Genomic DNA, 25,231 nt, shown 5'->3' on the forward strand with positions numbered 1-25,231 from the left:
TAAGGAGTTTACATTATCATTTAACACCTTCCACATATCCATCCAATCAGGTGTCGGCACCGTCGGCGGCGACACGTCAGTCAACTGCACTTGCTTTGCCTCCACATAGCCCTCTTCGTCAAACATGTCGACACACGCGTACCGACCCACCACACACACAGCGGAAGCTCTAAAAGAGGACAGGACCCCCACAAGGCCTTTTGGAGAGACAGAGAGAGAGTTTGCCAGCACACACACCAGCGCTATATAACCCAGGGATTACACAGTAACTTAGTGTTTACCCAGTAGCTGCTGTAATATGATTTATGCGCCTAAATTTATGTGCCCCCCCTCTCTTTTTCACCCTTCTACCGTGATTCTGCAGGGGAGAGCCTGGGGAGCTTCCACTCAGCGGAGCTGTGGAAGGAAAATGGCGCTGGTGCGTGCTGAGGAAGGGCTTCTGTCCCGCGATTTCTTGTAAAATAAATGGCGGGGGCTCATACATATAACAGTGTGCCACTGTTTATATGCAGCATTCTCCAGGAGGTAACAATTGCTGCCCAGGGCGCCCCCCCCTGCGCCCTGCACCCTACAGTGACCGGAGTGTGTGGGTTAGTGTGGGCGCAATGGCGCACAGCTGCAGTGCTGTGCGCTACCTCATGTGAAGACAGGAGTCTTCTGCCGCCGATTTTGATGTCTTCTCCGCTTCTGCCGGCTTCTGTCTTCTGGCTCTGCGAGGGGGGCGGCGGCGCGGCTCCGGGAATGGACGACAAGGTCAGGTCCTGTGTTCGATCCCTCTGGAGCTAATGGTGTCCAGTAGCCTAAGAAGCGTAACCTAGCCGCAGTTAGTAGGTTTGCTTCTCTCCCCTCAGTCCCACGTAGCAGAGAGTCTGTTGCCAGCAGAAGCTCTCTGAAAATAAAAAACCTAACTAAAATACTTTCTTATTAGCAAGCTCAGGAGAGCTCACTAAAAGCACCCAGCTCTGGCCGGACACAGATTCTAACTGGGGTCTGGAGGAGGGGCATAGAGGGAGGAGCCAGTGCACACCAGATAGTACTAAATCTTTCTTTAGAGTGCCCAGTCTCCTGCGGAGCCCGCTATTCCCCATGGTCCTTACGGAGTCCTCAGCATCCACTAGGACGTCAGAGAAATGTTAATGCCTTGTAACAAACCCTTAATTGTATTCAGAAGAATTTACGTCTATGTCTGTTATATTTTACATAGTTACATAGTCAGTGAGGTTGAAAAGAGGCAAAATGCCCATCGGGTTCAACCTGTATTCTGCGTTAATCTGTTCATATTATACTGTGCATGCTGAAGTAATGGTTTAGTACCGATTTACAGCAATGATTCCAACCACTCTCAGAATATTAATGTCAATATGCTAAATACTAAAGCCCTTGACACATTTTCCTGTTTGAAATTTGTCCAATCCGTTTTCAAATGCAATTACAGAGTCTACCATTACTACCTTCTCCGGCAGTGAGTTCCAAATCTTTATTCCCCTTACGGAGAAGAACCCTTTCCTACGCTGTGTACGGAATTTTCTCTCTTCTAGGCTCAGCGAGTTCCCACGCGTCTTATACAGAGTTCTTTTAATAAACAAATCCGCTGCTAACTCCTTGTAATGACCCTTTACATATTTGCAGATATTAATAATGTCCCCTCTTAGTCTCCTCTTTTCTAGTGAATACATATTTAATTTAGCAAGCCTCTCCTCATATTCCAGTGTCTCTAACCCTTTAATCAATTTAGTAGCTCGTCTTTGAACTCTTTCTAGTTCCCCGATATCCTTTTTGTAATATGGGGCCCAGAACTGAACGCAATATTCCAGGTGTGGGCGTACCAATGATTTGTACAACGGCCGAATGACATCCTCATCCCTGGTCTCAATGCCCCGTTTAATGCACGCAAGCACTTTACTTGCCTTCTTTGCTGCAGTTTGGCATTGTGTACTGTTACTAAGCCTATGGTCACCCCCAAATCTTTTTCCACCAAAGTTACCCCTAGATTTTCTCCATCTAGTTTGTAGGATGCAAGTGTGTTTTTTGTCCCAAAATGCATAACTTTGCATTTTTCTATATTGAACCTCATTTTCCATTTAGATGCCCTGAATTCCAGTTTAACTAAGTCATTCTGTAGAGACTCCACATCAGTTTCTGAGTTAATTACCTTACACAGTTTAGTGTCGTCTGCAAAGATTGACACTGTGCTTTCCAGGCCTATTCCTAGATCATTGATAAATATAATGAACAGCAGGGGGCCAAGAACGGACCTGGACACCCAGACATAAGGTTGTGCAGTAAACAGAGAAATGGATGGTCTGCGCACTGTGGTGGAAGAGTACAAGTATTAGGGGTGTGCTGCTCGTTACAGGGGTGTCCAGTCCCCCTTGCTAGATTCATGAATTTTGGATAGGTGTAACACCTAACTGTGCTCAACCCCTGAGTGTTGTGTGCTTCAGAATTATTGGTTAAGTGGTCTGGAAAGTGTCAGTTCAATGCAGTGGGGACATATGGTTTTGTCCTCTGCTATTTACAACTTCTGCTGCTGTCTAACACATTACAGAGATACGGGACGCCATTCTCTGCCCAGGTTAGCAACCACAGAGACTTTGCTACAAATCCCTAAAAGGAATAAGGACACTCATATTTGAAGTGATATTACAGAACTACTAGCCACAGCCTGGAATATAAGACTTATGTTCCCAAACCAGAACAATTGTTTGCCATTTGCAGGTTACCGAACATGGGTTTTAAAAAGCAGAGGACCAAACCGTATGTCCCCACTGCATTGAACTGACACTATTAAGTTTATACGGACTAATTTCCATATGTCCAGTATTACTGGCTTATTAATAAAATATCAAGTCGATCAATTAGTCATTATCATTCAGTTTACACAGGAGCACCATTCTTATCAGACCACTTAACAAATAATTCTGAAGCATACAAGATTGAGGGGTTGAGCGCTGTTAGGTGTTACACCTATCCAAAATTTGTGCATTAAACACATGGCTTCGCATTTTATCGCATTCAACGTACCTAGACCGCCTGTCATAGCTGCGTGATCTGTAGTGGGCGGGACTTCTGCTACGGCTACGGCTGTCATAGCTGGTGTATGATCGGCTCCTGTAACGGGATGGCACACGTGAGACATGGAAACACAAATCAGCTGATTATACAATTGCGTTTAAAGGGATTGTAGCCTCAGACTTCCTCTGTGCAGGCTACAAGCAGCCGGTGTTACCCCTTTTTCCTGCCATGGTTTTGTCCTTTCTGAACATGTGTATGCCCCTCTAACATCATCAGTGTGTCATATTTCTCATCACCAGGCCACGCGGCAAGCCCCCCCAAATATGACAGAGGCGCAAGCAGAGCCGGCGCTGCTCGCTCAGCAAGGGTATACAAAGCAGGGAGGCGCTCTCCCCGCTTTGCTACCCTGCTGCTGCGTCTGTCAAACTGGATGACAGGTAGCGGCGGAGCTGGCAGCGTGTAGCGCCGGTCTCTCCCTCCCATCCACCTACCCACACAGCCCCTCCTTGTGTGCGGCCTCCCCTCAGCACACACGTAGCTACACGCTGCTGCCGAGCCGTTTTGGGGGTGCGGCCTAATCGCGGGAGGCGTGGCCACGCCCCCTTATGGAAAAAGTTGGGGAAATCTGCAGTGCCTGGTCCTTTACGGAGTCCCCAGCCCTGGCTCAGCTCCTCAGCCAGGGTCAATTCGAGTAGGGGGGGATTGTGGTCAGTGTGTGTGGAGTAATGTGACTAACGGACACTACTGTACAGGGTTAATGTAAATTGGTACTATTCTTTGGCCCTATATTTTTTTCACGCGCCTTCGGCGCGCACTGTCCCTGTTTGCAGCATGGCGGGTACTAAAGAAAACCTTCGGCCTGAGCTCCTCAAGGTCTAGAACTGGCCCAGTCATCGATTTCTAAACTATCTTTTTCTGTTCAAATGTACGATGCCACCAATTCAATACAGAGGAGGTGGCGCTGAAAAACATACCTTTGCTCAGGGCACCATGGCACCTAGCTACACCTCTGATTAGGGGCACTACTGTGGGCATTGTGTATAAGGAATAGTACTGTGTGCCGTAACGTGTATAAGGGGCACTACTGTGTGACGTAATGTGAATAATGGGCACTATTTTGTGGCGTAATTTAAATCAGGGGCACTACGTTTGGGGTAATGCGAATAAGATTGTAATACTATGTGGCATAATTTTAATTGTGGGTACCATTGTGGTCACTCCCCTTCCTTGTGTGAGCACACCCCTTTTTGGAGTGCGGGCTGTCCCTTTTTTATGGATGGGAAGGCGCAAATTTATAATTTGCAGGGGGACGCCAAACACTCTAGCACCGGCCCTGCCTGTGGGCGGCATCTCCTTTAAAAACAGCCTGCCACCGCAGGGTGCTGTGTCCTCCTATCTTCGTTCATTGTGTCCTAGCCGCCGCCGGCTGTCTCTCCTTCACAGTTGCATTACCGGGAGGAGGCGTGGCTATGGTCCCGGGATGTCCCAGCCTGGCCACACCTCCTCCCAGTAATGCGTCTGTGAAGGAGAGACAGACGGCAGCGGCTAGGACACAACGAAGATAGGAGGACACAGCACCCTGCGGTAGCAGGCTGTTTTTAAAGGAGATGCCGCCCGCTTGGATCTGCAGGTAAGTGCTCATCCGCACCATGGGGGCGCCAAAATATTTTTTTTTCTACGCCCCCCCTTCCCAACCTAAAAACATTCCAGCGCCCCTGAACCTACCCACCTGATCCTCATGTCTCGCAGCCTGACCCTACCCCTACCCCACCTCACACAGCCTAACACTAATCCTGCTCGCTTACCCTCCCTCCCGGCAGCCTAACACTAAGGGCTATATTCAATAAGAGTCGGAAACTGCCGCATTGTCGGAAAGACGGCAGTTTCCAACTGGAATAGGTCGGAAGGGGGTCAGACCTATTCAATAGGGGCACATATTTTCCGACAATGCTGTCGGAAAGCAGGTGGATCGGCGGAATACCCGCCAATCCACCTGATGCTGTCGGAAACGGGGCCAAATCCGACAGGTTTTGGACCCCTTTCCGACAAACTCAATCCGAGGAGACGGGGAGCGGTGCGGCGGGCTAAGGGGATGATAGTACCTGCAGTGACTCCTCCGCCGCCGCACAGATCAATCCCGCTGCCAGCTCCGGCCGCCGCTGGAAGCTCCCCCGCCGGCCGCCTCACGCTGTTCCCCCACCGGCCGTCGCACACTGCTCCCCCCCGCCGCTGCTGTCAGCGCACCCTGCAGCCGTTGACAGCAGCGGCAGGGCAGGACACTGGGAACGGCCAAATCAGACAGTCGGATTTGGCCGCTCTTTGAATAGGGGTTGTCGGGTCCATTCCGACAACTGCATGTCGGAATGGACCCGACTCTTATGGACCCGACTCTTACCCTCCGTCCCTTCCCCCAGCAGCCTGACCCTAACCCACCTAGGCATACTTATGGTCGGTATGCCAGCAACCAGGATTCCGGCAGCGGCACTGCGATCGATGGCGAGATCCCGGCGTTGGTGCTGTGACCAGTGTCGGGATTCCAGCATCGGTACTCCAACTGCCGGCATCCCGACCGCCAGTACTCTGATTGGATCCAGCCAGAAGAAGTCACCGATGGCACAATGCAACTGGACTGCTGCCAATCTTGTGCTCCCTGAACAGTGATAGGTCTATAGAGAGGACGACATACCTGGATCTTCTGCGGCGGCGATCATACGAGACACTTCTTGAGCGGCTTCTGCTGTATTTTCTACTGGAATGAGAAGAGAAACGCCATTACATAACTTGCCCTTACAGCCTAGCGTTCCAAGAACACTTATGAGTAGACTTATTTTATTGCACTGGAAAACTTCAGTAAAACGTTAGTACAACTCATTTGGTACTGAGAACACATGACGCTTATTAAAGAATAAATAAATAAAAAAAGTTGTGTTACTCATAGCAACCAGGTGTTTAATTATCTTAACCCCATTCTGCCTAAATGTCCACCGTTGTCTGCTCCTCTTCACAAACACCGGTGTGGTAAAACGAAGACACAGATATCCAGCGCCTTCGCCCCTCATGGCTAACTTATCATGAAACGTGGTAGTTTCCTAAACCAAGCCGCTCTCAGACACAGGAGTCAGGAAAGGGATAAAGAAATGGTAAAGTGTAATGACCCATTACAGCTGTGTGTCTTACTGTGTTCTACTGAACGCCGCCTAACGAAATAACACCCACAAAAACATTTCACTGCTGCAGTGGGGATAAAACACAATGAAAAAAAGAGGAAACAGCACCAGGTGGTCAATAGGGGTTATTTAAGAAAATGTGCAAATATTACGTAGGTTTTTAGTCTTCAATTTGTTTTGTTTTTTAAATAGCAAGTTAAGGACGTCTCAAACACAAATCTGTTATTTTGCTATTTTTTTATACATCAGTCAACAAATAATTATCTCCTCTTCAAAGTCTCTCTGGAGAACAGACCAGAATGGCTGCCACACACATACAGAGACTCACAGCTTTCAGAATGTCATGTGATGATAGATGAGGAGCGGAGAAACAGACATTGTCCCCCCCCCCCCCCCCAATGCATGGTGGAGCACAGCTTGGGCCTGCCCAATGACACTGCAGCCCTGGATGGCAGAGAGGATGGGGGGAGAGAGCGCGGCAGGGCCATAGATGTCACGGCAGCTTGATAGAAATTAGACAAGTCATATCACATTAGGGAAATGCGTATTTCCGCCTGTAAGCAGAGCTTCAGATGCGTTCCAGTCGACAACGGAAGCACGTGCTTTTGGTTTACACCAGGCACACATCACACATCCCTCATGGGGACGGAGTTGGCCCCCTGACGCTTAGCATGCCGGCGGTCAGAACACCGGCGACAGAATCCTGTACCGGTCAAAATCCAGACAGACAACATTCCAAATGTAAGTATGCCAGGGATGGTCATGGTTAGGTTTCCGGGAAGGGTGGGGGAGTACTAAGGTTAGTCACAAAGGGAGGGAAGTTAGGATTAGGCTGCAAGAAAGGGGGTTATGGTAAGGCCTCAGGAAGGGAGGGTTAGACGGGGAGGGGTTAGCATACTTATCCACTATGTGTCAGGATTCTGAGCGCCAAGATGCTGCTGTTGGTTTTGTGACCACTGGCATCCTAGACGGCGGGATCCTGTAGACCAACACCCATCATGCACCCATGTTGTAAATCATTTATGTGCAACTAATGCATTTACTATGAAGCATCATCTCCATGCAGAAGTGGTCCTCAAAGTCACTGTTTCAATGGAGGTCAAGGATGACCTGTCGCGATACCCAGGTGGAGAAAGGACTAATGCTAAAGTAGAACTATTTAAGAGAAACATCACATGCACATATCACACACATACATGGAACAAGGGAGCCTGTAACTGCATCGCTATGGAACGGGCCATCCCGATCAGCTCGCCGTCCTCCGCCAGCAGGAAATGCACTGTGCAGTCCCTGTACCAGATGAGGGTCACTTTAATAGAATACTGCTCATTAAAACAAAACAGTAAAACAATGACACTGTGTCTGAGAAGCAGAGTTTAGAAGATGTGAGTACTAGGAAAACAAGCCACCCACAATGACCAAATAGCCCAGGTTTGGCCTGTGGAACCAAGTCCCAGCATGCCCTGAAAGCTGAAGACAAATTGTGGCCCTCCAGCAGTAGAGCCACATATTGTCCACGCTTGGTTTAGACCCCGGGTGGCATTGTCCTGCAGATGTTTCTGAATTGCGGACTTGAACATCACCGAACTACAAGCACTTCTGATCTCCGTCATCACTACAGATCATGTTCTGCTTTAAATGAACATTTACAGAAAATACCTTGCAGATCTGCCGTACCTACGACTTCTATAACTGCCATAAGACCTGCTCCGGGTCCGTGATCTGTGGCGGCTGTAGCGTCTTCTGCTCCGACTCCTGGTATAGCTTCTTGACCAGAGATCAAACATAAGATCAATTCAGACTAAATGTAACTCAAAAAGTCCAAGTTATCCCATCCACAATCAGAGGAAATAATTTCCATCATTATACAACTGGTATAAATGAGAGGGATCATCATGACTGTAGAAAGGATATAAGAAGATGGCCACACATGCCAGGAGCCTGCCACTTGACTGGATAGCCACTGGACAACTCTCCACTTTCATCACTCACACGTGGGTGGCCAAAGCTGGAGAGGTCCAACAAATTAGTGCTACGGTAGAGTGGGCTTCAACGGTCTCTGCGTCCGTCACACAGACGGTACAAACCGGTTGATTAGTGGTCATCTTACGACCATATTTACCAAAATGACCGATAATGACCTTGTCAATTTTGGCAGGATAAATGTCAGTCATTTTGAACTGCGATAGCTGACCAATCACCAGTGTGGGCAACATGTGTGGCCAGGAGAAAAGAACCATCTGAAACTTCTATTGCTCATGTTGTTGTTGTCAAACCTCTTCAACAACTACAGTGACACCTTCAGGTTATTAATGAATACTGCACCTTGCCTGTCACCTCTCCCATTAAACATTCCCAATTTCCCTGAATTGGTTTCCTTCATTCAATCAGGAAGCCACCGCCACCATCACACCGCTGTCACTACAAGTCAGAACTGTCAGACTAGTTATCAGAGATTAAAGGGGTATCAAGTTTGTCTACATGTTCCACCAAGTGTTTTTCACATACGTTGCTAAATAACTTATTTAAAATTAGGACCGCTTAATGAGATGCGCTTATGGCAGAGACTGTAAACATGTTTACCTAGATGAAGAGCTGTAACTGTGAGATCGGCTGCTGGACCTGCTGTATGACCGAGATCTTGACTTGTGACTTGACGTCGATCGGGATTTGCTTCGAGACTTGGCCTTGCTACCTGACTGGCTCTTCTCACCGTCGCTTGAAGATCTTTCGTCACTGGAACTGTCCTGGTTTCTGGGCCGCTGGTTTAGACGGGCCGTTTTCCTGACTTCATCAAAAAGGGAACCAGGTCTTACTTTGTTTTTACTTTTAATCTCAATCCTCAGGCCCTGCGGTTTCTTTTCTTGATCTGCGGGAGTAGTTACAGGAGTTTCAGGAGGCTTTACGGTTTGTAAGACAGTAGGGCCTTGGACAGGTTTCCATTTATTATCCACAGCTGCAGACTCTGAACCACCAGCCTCAACTCTTTCCAAACTTGTTGCATTATTTAGTGGTGGCTGGGTAATTGGAGTTTTTTCATCCTTGACTTGTATATTGTCTCCTGAGACAGAAGCAACATTTGTTGAAGGTAGAGATACCTGGTCAGAGGTTACAATAGCAGGGCCTGGTTTAGTACTCACTGTAGGTTTTTTTCCCAGTTTCAGTTTCATTGGGTTCATCGATCGATGTGAAGTAAATGTTTTTATATCAGTGGATGTTTTAGCTGTGTTTACCTGTATAAGTGGACTTTTTGCCAAGTTTAATAAAGGCTCAGTTACGTTTGCCTTTGCTGCAGGCGTCAGAGAAATTTCTTTTTTGATCGGCACAGTGCTAATTTTATCTACCCGCAGAGTTTCACTGGACTGGTTCTTGGCCTCTGTAGACTGTTTATTGAGAAGCAAATCTTTTTGATCGCCAATTTTAATTTGTACATCGGGCTCTCCACCCGCAGTCTCTTCATCCTCCTCTTCCCCAAACTCAAGTGGAGGCTGCCAGTGGAACGACTGTTTTTTCTTCTGAGATTTCTGCTTCTTTTCCTTTTTCTTTTTGGATTGATCCTTTGTCTTCTTCGAATGGCTTTTCTTCGAGCTTTTCCTGCTGGAGCGGTGCTTGCGTTTCTTTGACTTGCTTTTATTGTTTTCTGGCGTTGAGCTCTCGGACGACGCAGTTTTGATAACTTTTTCGGAAACACTTCCGGAAGCATGTACGGACAACGTAGCGGATGGTGATGCCTTAGACTCTTTCATGGCCTCTGAGTCAGATTCTGAGCTGGCCTCGCCTTCTTCTTTCCCGGATGACATGGAGTCTTCTCTAATATCTATATTTTGGGAATCGGAAACGGATGCCTCTTGGTTTGCTTTTCCAACTGTTTCTATTAACTTGTCACTTTTCAGTACTTTGTCTATGTCAGATATGATTGCTTCTGTGCAGTCTTCTTGAGGTCTGGAATTTTGCTGGTCTATCTTAGAGGCCTCAACAGCATCATCTATAGCTATATTTTTGTTGGTGCAGTTAGTATTATTATCAAGCAATGCCTTGGTTGTTTTCAGTAATCGTTTAGTAATTTCATCCTCATCACTAGGTGAAGAGGAGATTGAATTAGAACGGCTCCCCGTGCTTTCTGAAGAAAGTGTTTTCCCAAGTTCCCCTTCATTATGATGATGCTGGCTTCTCAAATGTTTGTTTTTGGCTTTTGATTCAGTCTTCTTCTTTGACAAGGAAGGGTCCATAAGAACAATGTAATCATTAGGCACGCTGGACGATGAACTATCGTAGGATGATGACAAACCGCCCTCAGTATGAGAAGATGAACTACTTCTACTCCTGGACCTAGAGTAAGATCTACTGTAAGACCTGCTCCTGGAAGAATGATTTTTCGATTTCCGACAGTAGTTTGAATTTCTGCCAGAATAAGAACTACCTTCGCTGTCTGAACTTGTCTGATGCTTCTTGTGTGAGCCCCCTTTGGTATTGCTAGCACCATATCTGCTTTGCGAAGGAACAATATTAGAGGCCTTGGTCTTAATTTCTTGAATTCGTTCATAAGACGGTTTCCAGGGCTTCTGTCCAGGCTTCCACCTGGAAGGCGGGGGACTGTCGCTTAAAGAAACACAAACACCGTCTGTGGTTACAAACGGCGTAACAGGTTCATCAGCTGATTTAATGGACTGCTTAACTGCGGAGTCTCCTGGCTCACCAACAGCAATTTGCTTACTTCCCACTGCAGGCAAACGTTTTTTGATGGGTGATGGTGAAGTAGTTTTTATTTGTTTGGAAGAAGAGTGAGAAAGTGTGTTGGACTGTGATCCAGACATATTTCTGTTCCTTGACTTTGATTTTGTTTGAGATCTAGTTCTTGAGCGGCTTCTAGAACGAGAAGTGGATTTTGAGGCGGTCCTGGAATTTTGACTCTCTCTAGAGTAAGATCTAGATCGGGAATTCGAGTAAGAGTCTTTGCTGGAATGAGCCGAGGATCTACGCTCTTTTACTGACCGAGACCGGCCTTTTTTTGAAGAGTCTTTGGAGGACCTGGACAAAGATCTCCTGGCTCGTTCCTGTGAAGACTTTCTCCTCCGGCTTGAAGACTCGTCTCGATTGGATCCCGTTAATTGGTCCTTCTTGGGCAGGCTGTGTTTCTTTGCATGTTTCACCTTTTTTGATTTCTTTTTATGTTTTATCTTCTTATCTTTCTTCCGAGCCTTGGAGCGGGAAGTATGCTCTCTGCTTGCGTCGGACTGATAACCGTCATGTGACCAGGAACTTGATTTCTGAGACAAACTTCCTTCCTCCCAGCGACTGGACAGACGATCGTTGAGCCTGAAGAAAATGTTATAATTAGTTTTGGAACTTTAAACACAAAAGCAACCACATGTGCACACTATAGCCCAGCATACATTATGCAATTATCACAAGCTTCAGATTTATCGGTGGATCGTACGGATAACGGCATAGTGCAGGCCTGGCCAACCTCTGGCTCTCTAGCTGTTTTAAAACTACACATCCCCGCATTCCCTGCCACGGGTTTAGCTTTCCTTAATAGCAAAACTGCATGATGGGATGTGTAGTTTCACAACAGCTGGAGAGCCACAGGTTGGCCAGGTCTGATGCCCGCCAACCACCAGTGATACTCGGATGGTCAGGCATGAAAAATCTTCCAACATGCCTGACTGATCCAATCATTGGCCGGCGGCATCTGGTGGTGCAAACGCTGCAGCGACCGACATTTCCCCTGTTCTTTCACAAGGACGGAACAGTGATAGGTTCGAACATTTTCCTAAATAAGAAACTAAAGCATAGCTAAAGAGCATTGTTCACTATCCTAGAGTGTATTATGACCAAGTAGCACTAAACATTTTGTTTTGTATATTTTCATATTACACCCTAATTGTGGTATATCAAATACATTTTGTTAGAGTAATTATTTTTTATTTATATGGCGCCACAAGGGGTCCGCAGAGCCCATTACAGAGTACATAAACAAATGAGCAAAACAAGAAAATTACAGTTTGAGACAACAAAGGACAAGTACAGGGTATATACAGAAAACCAGGGGTTAGGTGCAATCAAAGGGAGTATTGAGAATAAGACAGAGTAAGTAAGAGAAGGAAAGGTACAATAGTGGAGAGGGCCCTGCTCTCGAGAGCTTACAATTATCTGCATTTTACAATTTTTCTATAGGGACACCAGATGGCACCGTATAGATTTGTGGCTGTATTGCTATGCGTATTTGTGTGCATACATATTTTTTTAATATTTGTATTGGCGGAGACTTCTCTTTATTTCAACACTATATGTCCATTATTTGAACGGATCTAATATTAAGCAGTACAAATAATAAATCAGGATTTTGGTACTTACCGATAAATCCCTTTCTCCGATTCCACAGGGGACACTGGAGCGCAGTTACAATGGGGATATAGTAGGCAGTAACTGGGAGCTGGCACTTTAAAACTCTAACACCGTGGCTAGCTTCTCCCCTACTATGTCCCTCCTCCAAGCCAGTCTACGTAAAGCTGTGCCCGAGGAGAGCTGGAAGAGACGAATGTTAAAGTAGAGGAGGTTAACAAAGCCATGTAAACCAGGATAACACTAAGCAAACCTGGAAGCCTATTAGAAAAAAAGGTTAACCTGAACAACAATAGCAGTCACACAGTGACCTGCAAACCGTTAAGTGAAAAAAGGAGGAAACAGCGCTGGGTGGGCGTCCAGTGTCCCCTGTGGAATTGCAGAAAGGGATTTATCGGTAAGTACCAAAATCCTGATTTCTCCTTCATCCACTAGGGGACACTGGAGCGCAGTTACAATGGGGACGTCTCAGAGCTCCCAAAACGGGAGGGAGAGCGCTGAGATTCCTGTAAAACCGCTAGGCCAAACTGCGATGCAGAGGCCGCAAAAGTGTCAAACCTGTAAAATTTGACAAACGTATGTCGGCCTGACCAGTTAGCCGCACGACTAAGTATTCATGGAGACCCCGCGGGCAGCCGCCCATGAGGGCCCCACAGAGCGCGTAAAGTGCGCCGAAATTGAAGACGGAGGCTCTCGAGAAGCTGCCAAATAAGCTTATCTGATGGTCAGCCGAATCCATCTGGACAACGTCTGTTTAGAAGTCGGCCAACCACGCCGGGCAGCATCGTACAGAACAAATAAGGAGTCCAACTTCCAAATAGCCGAAGTCCTATCCACATAGACCTTGAGCGCCCTGACAACATCCAACGATCTCGAATCCGGAGAGTCCTCCGAGAGGGCCGGAACCACAAGTGGCTGATTGATGTGAAAATCAGACACCACCTTCAGGAGAAAAGACATGAGAGTACAAAGCTCCGCTCTATCTGCATGAAACACCAGGTAAGGAGGTCGACAAGAGAGCCCCAAGTTCCGACACCCGTCTGGCCGAAGCCAGAGCCAGTAGATGGACCACCTTCCAGGTGAGATATTTCATCTCCACCGACTCCAGAGGCTCAAATAACGAAGACTGCAGAAGAGAGAGGACCAGTTTGAGTCCCATGGTGCTGTCGGAGGGCAAAAGGGAGGTTGTATTCGTAGAACCCCCTGAAAGAAGGTTTGAACTTCCGGCAAGGCTAATCTCTTCTGGAAGAAAACCGAAAGAGCAGAGTCCCGAACCTTTAGTGAACCCAATCGTAGCCCTGCCGAGAAACCCGCCTGCAGAAAACTGAGAAGGCGGGCTAAGTGAAAAACTGAAGGAGAAAACGCTCGACGTTCACACCAGGCTACATAAGCCTTTCAAATGCGGTAGTAGTGAGACGATGTGACTGACTTTCTAGCCTGGAGCATAGTAGGTATTACCGTACGAGGAATCCCCTTCCTTTTCAAGATGGCCTTTTCAACAGCCACGCCATCAAACGTAGCCTGCATAAGTCTGGATAAAGAAAAGGACCCTGTTGTAGCAGATCGTCTCGTAGTGGCAGGGGCCAAGGCTCCGCTACTAACAGGTGTAGGGCGGAGTACCAGTCCTGTGCGGCCAATAGAGGATCCGTCCTAGAGGATGCTGGGGACTCCGTAAGGACCATGGGGTTTATACTAAAGCATCCAATCGGGCGGGAGAGTGCGTATGACTCTGCAGCACCAACTGAGCAAACGCTAGGTCCTCATCAGCCAGGGTATCAAACTTGTAGAATTTAGCAAAAGTGTTTGACCCCGACCAAGTCGCCGCTCGGCAAAGTTGTAATGCCGAGACGCCTCGGGCAGCCGCCCAAGAAGAGCCCACCTTCCTAGTGGAATGGGCCTTAACCGAATTTGGTACCGGCAATCAAGCTGTAGAGTGAGCCTGCTGAATCGTATTACAGATCCAGCGAGCAATAGTCTGCTTCGAAGCAGGAGCGACAATCTTATTGGCCGCATACAGGACAAACAGAGCCTCTGTTTTCCTAATTCTAGCCGTCCTGGCTACATAAATTTTTAAGGCCCTGACTACGTCCAGGGATCTGGAATCCTCCAGGTCACCTGTAGCCACAGGCACCACAATAGGTTGATTCATATGGAACGAAGAAACCACTTTAGGCAAAAATTGCGGACGTGTCCTCAATTCAGCTCGATCCACATGAAAAATCAAGTAGGGGCTCTTGTGTGACAAAGCCGCCAATTCTGACACTCGCCTTGCTGATGCTAAGGCCAACAACATGACCACCTTCCAGGTAAGAAATTTCAGCTCAACCTTGTTAAGCAGTTCAAACCAGTGTGATTTTAGGAACTGCAACACCACGTTCAGGTCCCATGGTGCCATTGGAGGCACAAAAGGGGGCTGGATGTGCAGCACTCCCTTCACAAACGTCTGGACTTCTGGAAGAGAAGCCAATTCCTTTTGAAAGAAAATCGAGAGGGCCGAAATCTGTACCTTAACCGAGCCTAATTTCAGGCCCATATCCACTCCTGTCTGTAGGAAGTGGAGAAGACGACCCAGATGAAAATCTTCCGTAGGTGCATTCTTGGTCTCACACCAAGACACATACTTTCGCCAGATACGGTGATAATGTTTTACCGTCACTTCCTTCCTAGCCTTTATTAAAGTAGGGATGACCTCTACCGGAATCACCTTTTTCGCTAGGATTCGGCGTTCAACCGCCATGCCGTCAAACATAACCGCGGTAAGTCTTGAAATACACAGGGCCCCTGCTGCAACAGGTCTTCCCTCAGAGGAAGAGGCCAGGGATCTCCTGTGAGCATCTCTTGTAGATCCGAGTACCAGGCCCTTCGAGGCCAGTCTAGGACAACGAGTATCGTCTGTACTCTTCTTCGTCTTATGATCCTCAACACTTTCATGATGAGAGGAAGAGGAGGAAACACGTAGACCGATTCAAACACCCACGGTGTTACCAGTGCGTCTACTGCTACTGCCTAAGGGTCCCGAGACCTGGCACAATACCTCCGAAGTTTTTTGTTGAGGCGTGACGCCATCATGTCTATTTGAGGAGTTCCCCAAAGACGTGTTACGTCTGCAAAGACTTCTTGATGAAGTCCCCACTCTCCTGGATGGAGATCGTGTCTGCTGAGGAAGTCTGCTTCCCAGTTGTCCACTCCCGGAATGAAGACAGCCGACAGAGCGCTTACATGATTTTCCGCCCAGCGAAGGATCCTTGTGGCTTCCGCCATCGCGACTCTGCTTCTTGTCCCGCCTTGGTGGTTCACATGAGCCACTGCTGTGACATTGTCTGATTGAATCAGAACCGGTAGGTTTCGAAGAAGACTCTCCGCTTGTCGAAGGCTGTTGTAAATGGCCCTGAGTTCCAACACATTGATGTGTAGACAGGACTCCTGGTCTGACCAAAGCCCCTGAAAAGTCTTTCCCTGTGTGACCGCTCCCCATCCTCGGAGGCTCGCGTCCGTGGTAACCAGGATCCAATCCTGAATTCCGAACCTGCGACCCTCCAGGAGGTGAGCACTTTGCAATCACCACAGGATGGACACTCTGGTCCCTGGGGACAGAGTTATTTTCCGATGTAAGTGCAGATGGGACCCGGACCACTTGTCCAGAAGGTCCCATTGAAAAGTCCTTGCATGGAACCTTCCGAAGGGAATGGCCTCGTAGGCCACCACCATTTTCCCCAGAACTCGAGTGCATTGGTGAACTGACACCCTTTTCGGTTTTAGCAGGTCTCTGACCATGTTCTGGATGTCTTGGGCTTTCTCTATTGGGAGGAAGACCTTCATTTGTTCCGTATCCAGTATCATACCTAGGAACGGTAGTCGAGTTGTCGGAATCAACTGTGACTTCGGTAGATTTAGAATCCAACCGTGTTGCTGGAGCACTCTCCTGGCGAGGAAAGAGGATCCCCGACCTCTTTTGGACTTGTGCGACCGAAAGGACTGCATCTGATAGGGTGTTACTTTCTTTTGCTGTTGGGGAATATTTGGTAAAAAATTTGATTTACCTGCTGTAGCTGTGGAAACCAGGTCCGTCAGCCCATCCCCAAACAATACATCCCCCTTATAGGGTAGTACTTCCATATGTTTCTTGGAATCCGCATCACCCGTCCATTGGCGAGTCCATAAGGATCTTCTCGCTGAGATAGACATGGCATTGGCCCTAGAAGCTAGCAATCCAATGTCCCTTTGAGCATCCCTCATAAATAAGACTGCGTCTTTAATATGGGCTAGAGTTAGCAATATTATCAAATTGATCTGTCAACTCATCTGTCCAAGCTGCAATTGCGCTACACACCCATGCCGACGCAATTGTCGGTCTTAACACAGCACCCGTATGAGAATAAATACACTTTAAGGTAGTTTCTTGCCTGCGATCTGCAGGGTCCTTAAGGGCCGCTGTGTCAGGAGACGGTAGCGCCACTTTCTTGGACAAGCGCGTCAGGGCCTTGTCCACAGTGGGGGGTGATTCCCAAATCTCCCAGTCCTGCTTAGGGAAAGGGTATGCCATATAAATTCTTTTGGGGATCTGCGGTCTCTTATCCAGAGTCTCCCAAGCTTTTCCAAAGAATTCATTTAATTCATGAGATGTGGGAAAATTAATAATCGGTTTCTTTTCCTTAAACATGTGTACCCTTGTGTCGGGGACCGAGGGTTCATCCACAATATGCAACACATCCCTTATTGCCACAATCATACACTGAATGGTTTTAGTCACCCTAGGGTGCAATTTTACTTCGTCATAGTCGACACTGGAATCAGAATCCGTGTCGGTAGTAGTGTCTTGTGTTAAGGGACGCTTTTGAGACCCCGACGGGCCCTGTGAGTAGGTCCAATCCGAGGATTGACCCCCTGATGTCCCCCCTAAACCAGCCTTATCAAGCCTTTTATGTAAAGATGCCACACTTGCATTCAACATATGCCACATGTCCATCCAATCTGGAGTCGGCACAACCGACGGGGACACACCCGTACCGACACCCCACACACACAGGGATTAACCTATAAGGGGACAAAACTCCAACCAGGTCCTAAGGAGAGACAGAGAAAGAGTATGCCAGCACACACCAGCGCTTAAAACACTGGAAAAAAATATGTCCAGATAGCGCTTTATTATGTATATATTATGCCAATTCCCACTCACTGCGTCGCTAATGTGCCCCCCTCCTCTTTTTTCCAGCCTGTGTTCAGCAGGGGAGAGACCAGGGAGCCAGCGTTTTCTCTCATGCAGCTTCTGTGGAGAAAATGGCGCTGGTTAGTGCTGAGGATCAAGCCCCGCCCACCCGACGGCGGGCTTCGGTCCCAGTGATTTTTCAATAAAATGGCGGGGTATCATAGATTTACTGCCTCCGCAGTCTAATCCAACTGTATTTGAGCCAAAATGTGAGGTTTATTGCTGCCCAGGGCGCCCCCCCCTGCGCCCTTCAGTGCTGCTCTGCGTGTGTGAGACTGGGAGCAATGGCGCGCAGCTTACCGTTGCGCGCCTTACCTCATGAAGATCTGATGTCTTCTGCCGCCTAAGATGTCTTCTGCCTTCTCTATCCGACTTCTATCTTCGGCATCTGTGAGGAGGACGACGGCGCGGCTCCGGGACGAACCCCAGGTGAGACCTGTGTTCCGACTCCCTCTGGAGCTGATGGTGTCCAGTAGCCTTAGAAGCAGTGCCCAACTTGACAAGCCAGCTCTGCTTCTCTCTCCCTGAAAATAAAAAACCTAACAAAATTCTTTTTCAACAGAAAACTCTGGAGAGCTCTCTGCAGTGCACCCATTCTCCTCTGGGCACAAGATCTAACTGAGGTCTGGAGGAGGGGCATAGAGGGAGGAGCCAGTGCACACCCATAGTCAAAGTTCTTTTTAGGTGCCCTATCCCTGCGGAACCCGTCTATACCCCATGGTCCTTACGGAGTCCCCAGCATCCTCTAGGACGTAAGAGAAATATAATTGCCCCATACGATTAGTGCCCCACCAGCACCCCACTGTAACTGCTCACTGTTTTGGTGACCTGGTCTTCTGGTGAAAGTTGCAGTGTTAAGATGGCAGCCGAGCGCGCTGAGCAGCCGGGGCTGCTGGGCGCTGAGATCCCACAGCGGGATTAGGCTCCCCCCCCACACACACACACACCACCACCCTTATGGAGCAGAATTCAAACTTGCTCAGGTGCTTGTGCATCCCCCGCCGGGCCGGCAATGTGAGCCGCGGCCGGGACCCCAGAGCAGAGCAGGAAGGGATGGGGGGGTAATACTTACCGCTGCCCTGCTGCCGGATCTTCTGCTGACGGGGTGGCCCCAACACGCGCCGCACGCAGCGGTGTCCAGCCGGTCTCCGAAGAGCTCAGTGTCTCCTTCAGCCTGGGGAACCCAGCCCAAGCCGCACGCAGCTGCGATGGGACCCCGCTGTGCAGACTGGCAGTGGCAGAGCTGCCAGTCAGTGAAGACAGAAGAAAAGAAAGACGAGAAGAAGAAAAAACTAAAAAAATTACATCTTCAGAGCAAACCCAAGAGTGACCAGCTCCCTTGGGCACAAAACAAAGACTGGCTTGGAGGGGGGACATAGTAGGGGAGGAGCTAGCCACGATGTTAAGAGTTTTAAACTGCCAGCTCCCAGTTACTGCCTACTATATCCCCATTGTAACTGCGCTCCAGTGTCCCCTAGTAGATGGAGCAATAATTATTATTTATAAGTTTTAGTTCTATAGCAGATAATTCCGCTAAGCAATCAGAGCAATATCGCAGGCTCTTGCTACAGCCAGAGATCTCATGCAGTCACGTTGTTCAATCTCTGGACCCATAAATATCTCGTAATGACGTTTCATCACGACAAAGCTGCATAGTTGTGCCAAAGCCGGTGGGTGGAGGAGCCACTCTTATGTGTAATCTGTGTTCTTGCAGCAGGTCATTAAATTCAGCAATATTATATGTATGCTTCGTTGTCTTGACCAATATTTCTAATATTCATTAAGGACATAAATTTTTTGCTGATATTGCCGATTAAGCAATAACCATTGAGGTTACATTATATTAATATGGAAGAAGAAGACGAAGACGACAAAGAAGAAATAGCAATAGCCATGGAGGCTACATTATAAGATTAATAAGCAACACCAGTGGAGGCTACATAATAATATGAAGATGCAGCAGCAACAACGCCCATGGAAGTTACGGCATACTAACAGGTAGCAATGGCAATAACCGTGGAGGCTACATTCTAATATGCAGCAACAGCCGCCTATTAATGGGCAGTACGGATGGTGTAATGGTTAGCGTTATGGGTTCGATTCCCACCATGGCCCTAATGGTGTGGAGTTTGTATATTCTCCCCGTACTTGCGTGGGTTTCCTCCCACAATCCCAAAAAATACAGGTAGCTTAATTGGATCCCTGCAAACAAACAAAAAATGTGTGTGTGTGTGTGTGTGTGTGTGTGTGTGTGTGTGTGTGTGTGTGTGTACATGTGGTAGGGAATATAGAGTGTAAGCTCCACAGGGACAGGGCCGATGAGAATGGCCAAATATTCTCTGGAAAGCGGATTATGTGTGCGCTGTATAAATAACTGGTAATAAATAAATAATAACAGCAATAACCACGGAGGGTACATTACATTACTATGCAACAGCAGCAATACCATGAAAGTTAAAGTATATTAATATGCAGCAATAGCAATACCCATAGAGGCTACATTATAACATTAATACGCAGCAATAACAATACCCGTGGTGGCCACTTTATATTATTAATATGCAGAGTAACGCTGCACTGATACAAACACATTACAAATGCCACATGTTCTGCTATACCCAATAAGCGCTGGGGCTATTTTTGCACTATATAATGTTTGGATGCACTCTTGTTGGACACGAGATGAACTTCGGGTTAATTTGAGATCACTAAACAAACCAGTGGGCTACAAATTTTTAGATAATATAACGTGCATTTATATTTAGGGAACATAAATTGTATTTGAAACATTTGGTTTGATTTTCAATAATGCACTTAATGAAGAACAAGTGTTAAATGATGCCTTGACAATGACTGCCCCTTACATTAATACCAAATGCTTTTTATGGACGCACCCTACGCAACACTGCCCCCTGCTGACACAGAAACCAACTGCGCTCCTTGGTAATTCTGCACTGATCAGGAAGATCCTGTACTAGTGTTATGCATTTATCCCGTGCCGTGCCAGAACTAAAATATAGTGCTCCGGGGTTACACTGTGAACGTGTCTGATACCCAGAGTAGGACAAAGGGTGATGCAGAGTGAGCTGTGTCTTTACAGATGGGCTCACCCTCCTTACGCATCATCTAGGGTGAATCCAGCCACATAGGACATTGGGGCAGATGTATTAACCTGGAGAAGGCAGAAGGAAGTGATAAACCAGTGATATGTGCAAGGTGATAAAGGCACCAGCCTATCAGCTACAATATGTAAATGAACAGTTAGGATCTGATTGGCTGGTGCCTTTATCACCTTGCACATATCACTGGTTTATCACTTCCTTATGTCTTCTCCAGGTTAATACATCTGCCCCATAGAGTGTTAGTATAGGCCTATAAGGAGAATGGTTAGAGAAGTCTCTAGTGAGATAAGACACCTCTTAGGACAGCACATCCAAGAACAACAAGGGACAGTAACCACTGAGTCTCAGTGTGACAGGAGAACATGGTGGTCAGGAAATCTCCATCACCAGACATTCTCTAAGCCAGTGGTTCTCAACCTCGGTCCTCAAGTACCCCCAACAGTTAATGTTTTCAAGGATTGCAAGTGAAATAATTTGCTCCACCTTTGTGTCTTTTAGAATGTGTAATGAATACACCTGTTCAACTGTTAGGTGACCTGGAAAACATGAACTGTTGGGAGTACTTGAGGACCGAGGTTGAGAACCACTGCTCTAAACTGTCATCTACTGTCCATTCAAGGAGGGATGAGATGGTTCTGGTCCATAAGCTCTGGACTACACATAAAACAAGGTGGTGTCCTAAGCAGACAGAATGCTCAGTTCACGTTCTGATCACAGCTCAGTTCCCCTTTGTCCTACTCTGGGCTGGGACCATCCCAGTCGCTCACTGAAGAACGAGCCCGGGCATTGGTATGGCTCTTACTTGTCTCCTTTGCTCCACTTTTCCCCGGTGGGTGGTTTATAGGTCTTCAGTCTCTGCATCTCCTCCTTCCAGTGTGGAGGGGTCTCGCTGCTTTCTCCATCACCATCAGACTCTGAACGGGATCTGGAGCGCGGGGGTGTGTGATATCGCTAGGAGGGGTTACAGCAAAGCGACATTTCCAGGTTACCAATAATGTATCAGATATCCAGCAACATCCCCTATGAGCAATCTGCATTTATAGACTCTCACTGTATTAACAAAGACCCAGAAACATACGCACTGAATGGAATCCCAAACTTCAGGTATATTTCCCGTCATTTCATAATGTGTTTTGTCATATGCAAATAAAAAGTCAATGCAACACCATACAAGCCAGTAACTGGATATACTCTAGTTACAATTATACCAAGCATCCCCCCACACACACACACACACACAGACTTAAGGACAGTACTGTCGGGGAGATTTCCCCAGAGATGTGTGCTGAGCGATCTAGCACAGACCGCTCAGCACACATCTCTCCCCCCGCTCATCACAGCGCGATGTTCTGAGCAAGGGGACGGACACGAGGGGCCACTCATTTCATCCAGCGGTGAAATGAGTGACCTGCTAGATTGTGCCTGCGTGCAGGCCAATCTAACACTGGCACCGCGCATCGCTGTCACCGGCACCCCTACACACAGAGCGATGTTCAGCTAATTTCTAAGCAATATAGTGAGATTGCTTAGAAATGAGCTGAACATCGCTCCGTGTGTACCTCACTTTAGACTGACTGACAGCCCTGCCCTTCATTTCTCCCTACAACGGAACCACGTGTAATCACGATAAGAGGAGAGAGTGATGAAACATTAGGGAGAACACTTACTATTGTGCCGCGGCCCCTGATTTTCCTCCCAGATTTTGTAATGGAGCCTTTATTCTGCTCGTTTTCAGGAACCGCTGGAGACTGTTTTCTGAAACAAATTGAATGAAACCATTAACAGAAACCACCTAAGGCCACACATAGCAGCCAAGCGGGTAACGCTGAACGGGACCCACTTGACCGGGAGGGGGGGTTCTGTGTTCACACGGATCCTGCGGGATGCAGAATCTGGCCAGTGACGCACGGGATTTCAATGGAACACAGCCGCGTTGAAATGTATGTGTTCACATTGAAATCCTGTCATCCAGCCCAACCGCAGCATGGCGCTGTCGGACCCAGCAGCGGCGGGACTGCCGCACATGTGTGAGAGCCCATGTGCACTCTTCTTCCAGCCAAGCTGGTCCCGCTAAATAGGACCCGCTTGGCCGCTATTCGTGGCCGTAGCCTTAAAATACCCCAAAACACAGGTTCTCAAACTCGGTCCTCAGGACCCCACACGGTTCATGTTTTCCAGGTCACCTGTACATTTTTAAAATGTGACAGTTGGTGATACACAGTGCACCTGCTGGGTGACATGGAAAACGTGAACCGTGTGGGGTCCTGAGGACCGAGTTTGAGAACCACTGCCCTAAAAGACAGGTTGGAGGAGGAAGTGGAAGGTTTCATACATATGTATTTTTTTGAATCACTGTATGTGTATGGCCCGACGTCTTTATTTCACGGAACATTACAGCCACACAGACAGGAAGATGCAGGAGGCACCACTGGCTGATACAATGTAAATATCTGACTGAGCACAATACGGCAGCTGAATACTACTAGCATTTTCTCTGCCAGATTTATTTTTTTATCATAATCTTGCATTTTTTACATGGTGACACACTTTGTTTTGCAGGGTAGCAGTAAAAATGTATAGTAAAAGTGGAATAATGAGAGGCATCAAAAAATAATCCAATCACAAGGTCAGTTTAAACTGACAACAATGATTTTCATGTTGTGGTCTGGCTATAATAATACAAACAAAAAAAACACAATACATTTAAATACATTATTTTTGATGCACAATGTTGCACTACAGGTCTTTCTTTAGGTTTAATCATTTTATGACCTAACCCAGCAGTACCCAATCTTTTTGAATCGCGGAACGCTAGAAAATCTATTTTTTTTTTTCTCTTGGCACCCCTAGGCCAAAAGTTTCTTATTGAGAACTTCAGAAAAAAAAATATTAAATGACATACTGTGCTTGTATGTCATAATTAGGTTCAGTTAGGTTTGTCCACATACTTATGACTGGAAGGCTAAGCACTGGTTTTGCCTGTTACGTTGACTATAAATAATTTCTATTGGTCCTGGAGCCGCACCCTTCAGCAACGCCGCTGGATCCTCCTTGGAAAGCTAGAGAAAGGCGCACTGCAGTCTGTACAGACAATCAGGGCGTCCTTAGGATGCTCCGGTCAGCACTGCACTTACCAGTGCTGGCACCCCTGCCCCCTCTGCGCAACATAATGACATCATGCTGCAGTGCGATCTGGGGGCAGAGCTAGAAAGGCACTGACCAAAACCATGGTCGACATGCAAAAAGGTCGACATGAGCTTTTCACTTTTTTTCTTTGTAAACTTTTTCATACTTTACGATCCACGTGGAGTACGATTGGGAACGGTAACCTGTGCCAAGTGCAGCGGTAGCGGAGTGAGGCACCTTGCCCGACGCTCGCCATGCGAGGGGACACGGTGCAGTAACTGGGGTTCCCGCTCACTTTACGAAGAAAATGACACCAAGAAAACATGAAAAACTCAGGTCGACCTTTTTTCATGTCGACCTAATGGCAGTGTCGTTCTATTTCTAGTGTCGACCTAGCCACTGTCGACCTTGAGTACCATACCCAACCATACTGCAGGCTTATGCTATGGCTATGCGGCAATGAACAGGTTTTGTGATTGGAAGTTGCTGATGATCAGGCTTGCTGGACTGTCACCACCTAATTAAAGTCTAAACTATTTTAAATGCCCTTCAGCTTACTGTTCAGTCTCTGGGTTGGAGATAGGAGCGTCTCTTCTCAGCAAGAAGCGGTTTGTGGGAACAGGAGGGATTTCCTCCGGCCGCACGACAGGCTTGTCCCTCTTTGCACTTAACTCTTTATCCTCTGCAACCCCATTCTTCTCAGAGTGAGCACTGAAAGACAGGAGGAGGCAATAATATAAGCAGGAAATCACAGATATGACTGTAACACGGGGCGACTTCCAGGACCAAGCGTACCTGCGCGGACTCTGAGGCTTCTCCTCCTCCACCCCTCGATGGTCATCTCTACGTTTTTTCTTTGAGCGTTTCTCTTTGGTTTTACGCTTTCGTTTTCGCCTCCTGTTTCGCTCAATCTCCACCTCGCTCTCCGAGCTGGAAGAGTCTATGGAGGATGATGAAGGAGATGGAAAAGAGGACTTGCTGCTGGAATCAGACTCCTCTGACTCGGAAGAAGCTTGCTTGATTTTTTCTATGATTTAATAGAAGACAGAAATAAAATAAAGTCATGAGTGCTATGAAATAATACTGTATTACATATGACACCTTACACGGAGATACCACTTGTACAGCAAACTGTATGTGTAAACTCTACTTCACATGGAGAGAGATATGCTCCCAGATCCATATCACTGCTGCGGGAACAAACTCTTTCTACTATGTAACTCTCAGTCTGGGACTTCCTGCTGCAACCA

General features: G+C 47.4%; 1 protein-coding gene across 11 annotated transcripts in view; it reads right to left on the bottom strand.

Moving 5' to 3' along the window:
* Window positions 1-25,231, bottom strand: part of NKTR (natural killer cell triggering receptor) — a 78,681-nt gene that overhangs the window by 8,762 nt on the left and 44,688 nt on the right. For 5 of the 11 annotated variants that reach the window (XM_063924355.1, XM_063924356.1, XM_063924365.1 and 2 more), the window contains 8 exons: window positions 24,777-25,008; window positions 24,540-24,692; window positions 22,523-22,610; window positions 21,658-21,806; window positions 8,766-11,498; window positions 7,842-7,949; window positions 5,702-5,764; window positions 3,025-3,111 (listed from right to left, as the gene is read on the bottom strand). In XM_063924355.1, coding sequence (XP_063780425.1) covers window positions 3,025-3,111; window positions 5,702-5,764; window positions 7,842-7,949; window positions 8,766-11,498; window positions 21,658-21,806; window positions 22,523-22,610; window positions 24,540-24,692; window positions 24,777-25,008 — 3,613 coding nt within the window. The remainder of the gene's footprint in view (window positions 1-3,024; window positions 3,112-5,701; window positions 5,765-7,841; window positions 7,950-8,765; window positions 11,499-21,657; window positions 21,807-22,522; window positions 22,611-24,539; window positions 24,693-24,776; window positions 25,009-25,231) is intronic. The other 6 variants (XM_063924359.1, XM_063924357.1, XM_063924361.1 and 3 more) reach the window with 6 other exon arrangements.

The sequence above is a fragment of the Pseudophryne corroboree genome, chromosome 5 (assembly GCF_028390025.1).
Source record: "Pseudophryne corroboree isolate aPseCor3 chromosome 5, aPseCor3.hap2, whole genome shotgun sequence".
NCBI lineage: Eukaryota > Metazoa > Chordata > Amphibia > Anura > Myobatrachidae > Pseudophryne > Pseudophryne corroboree.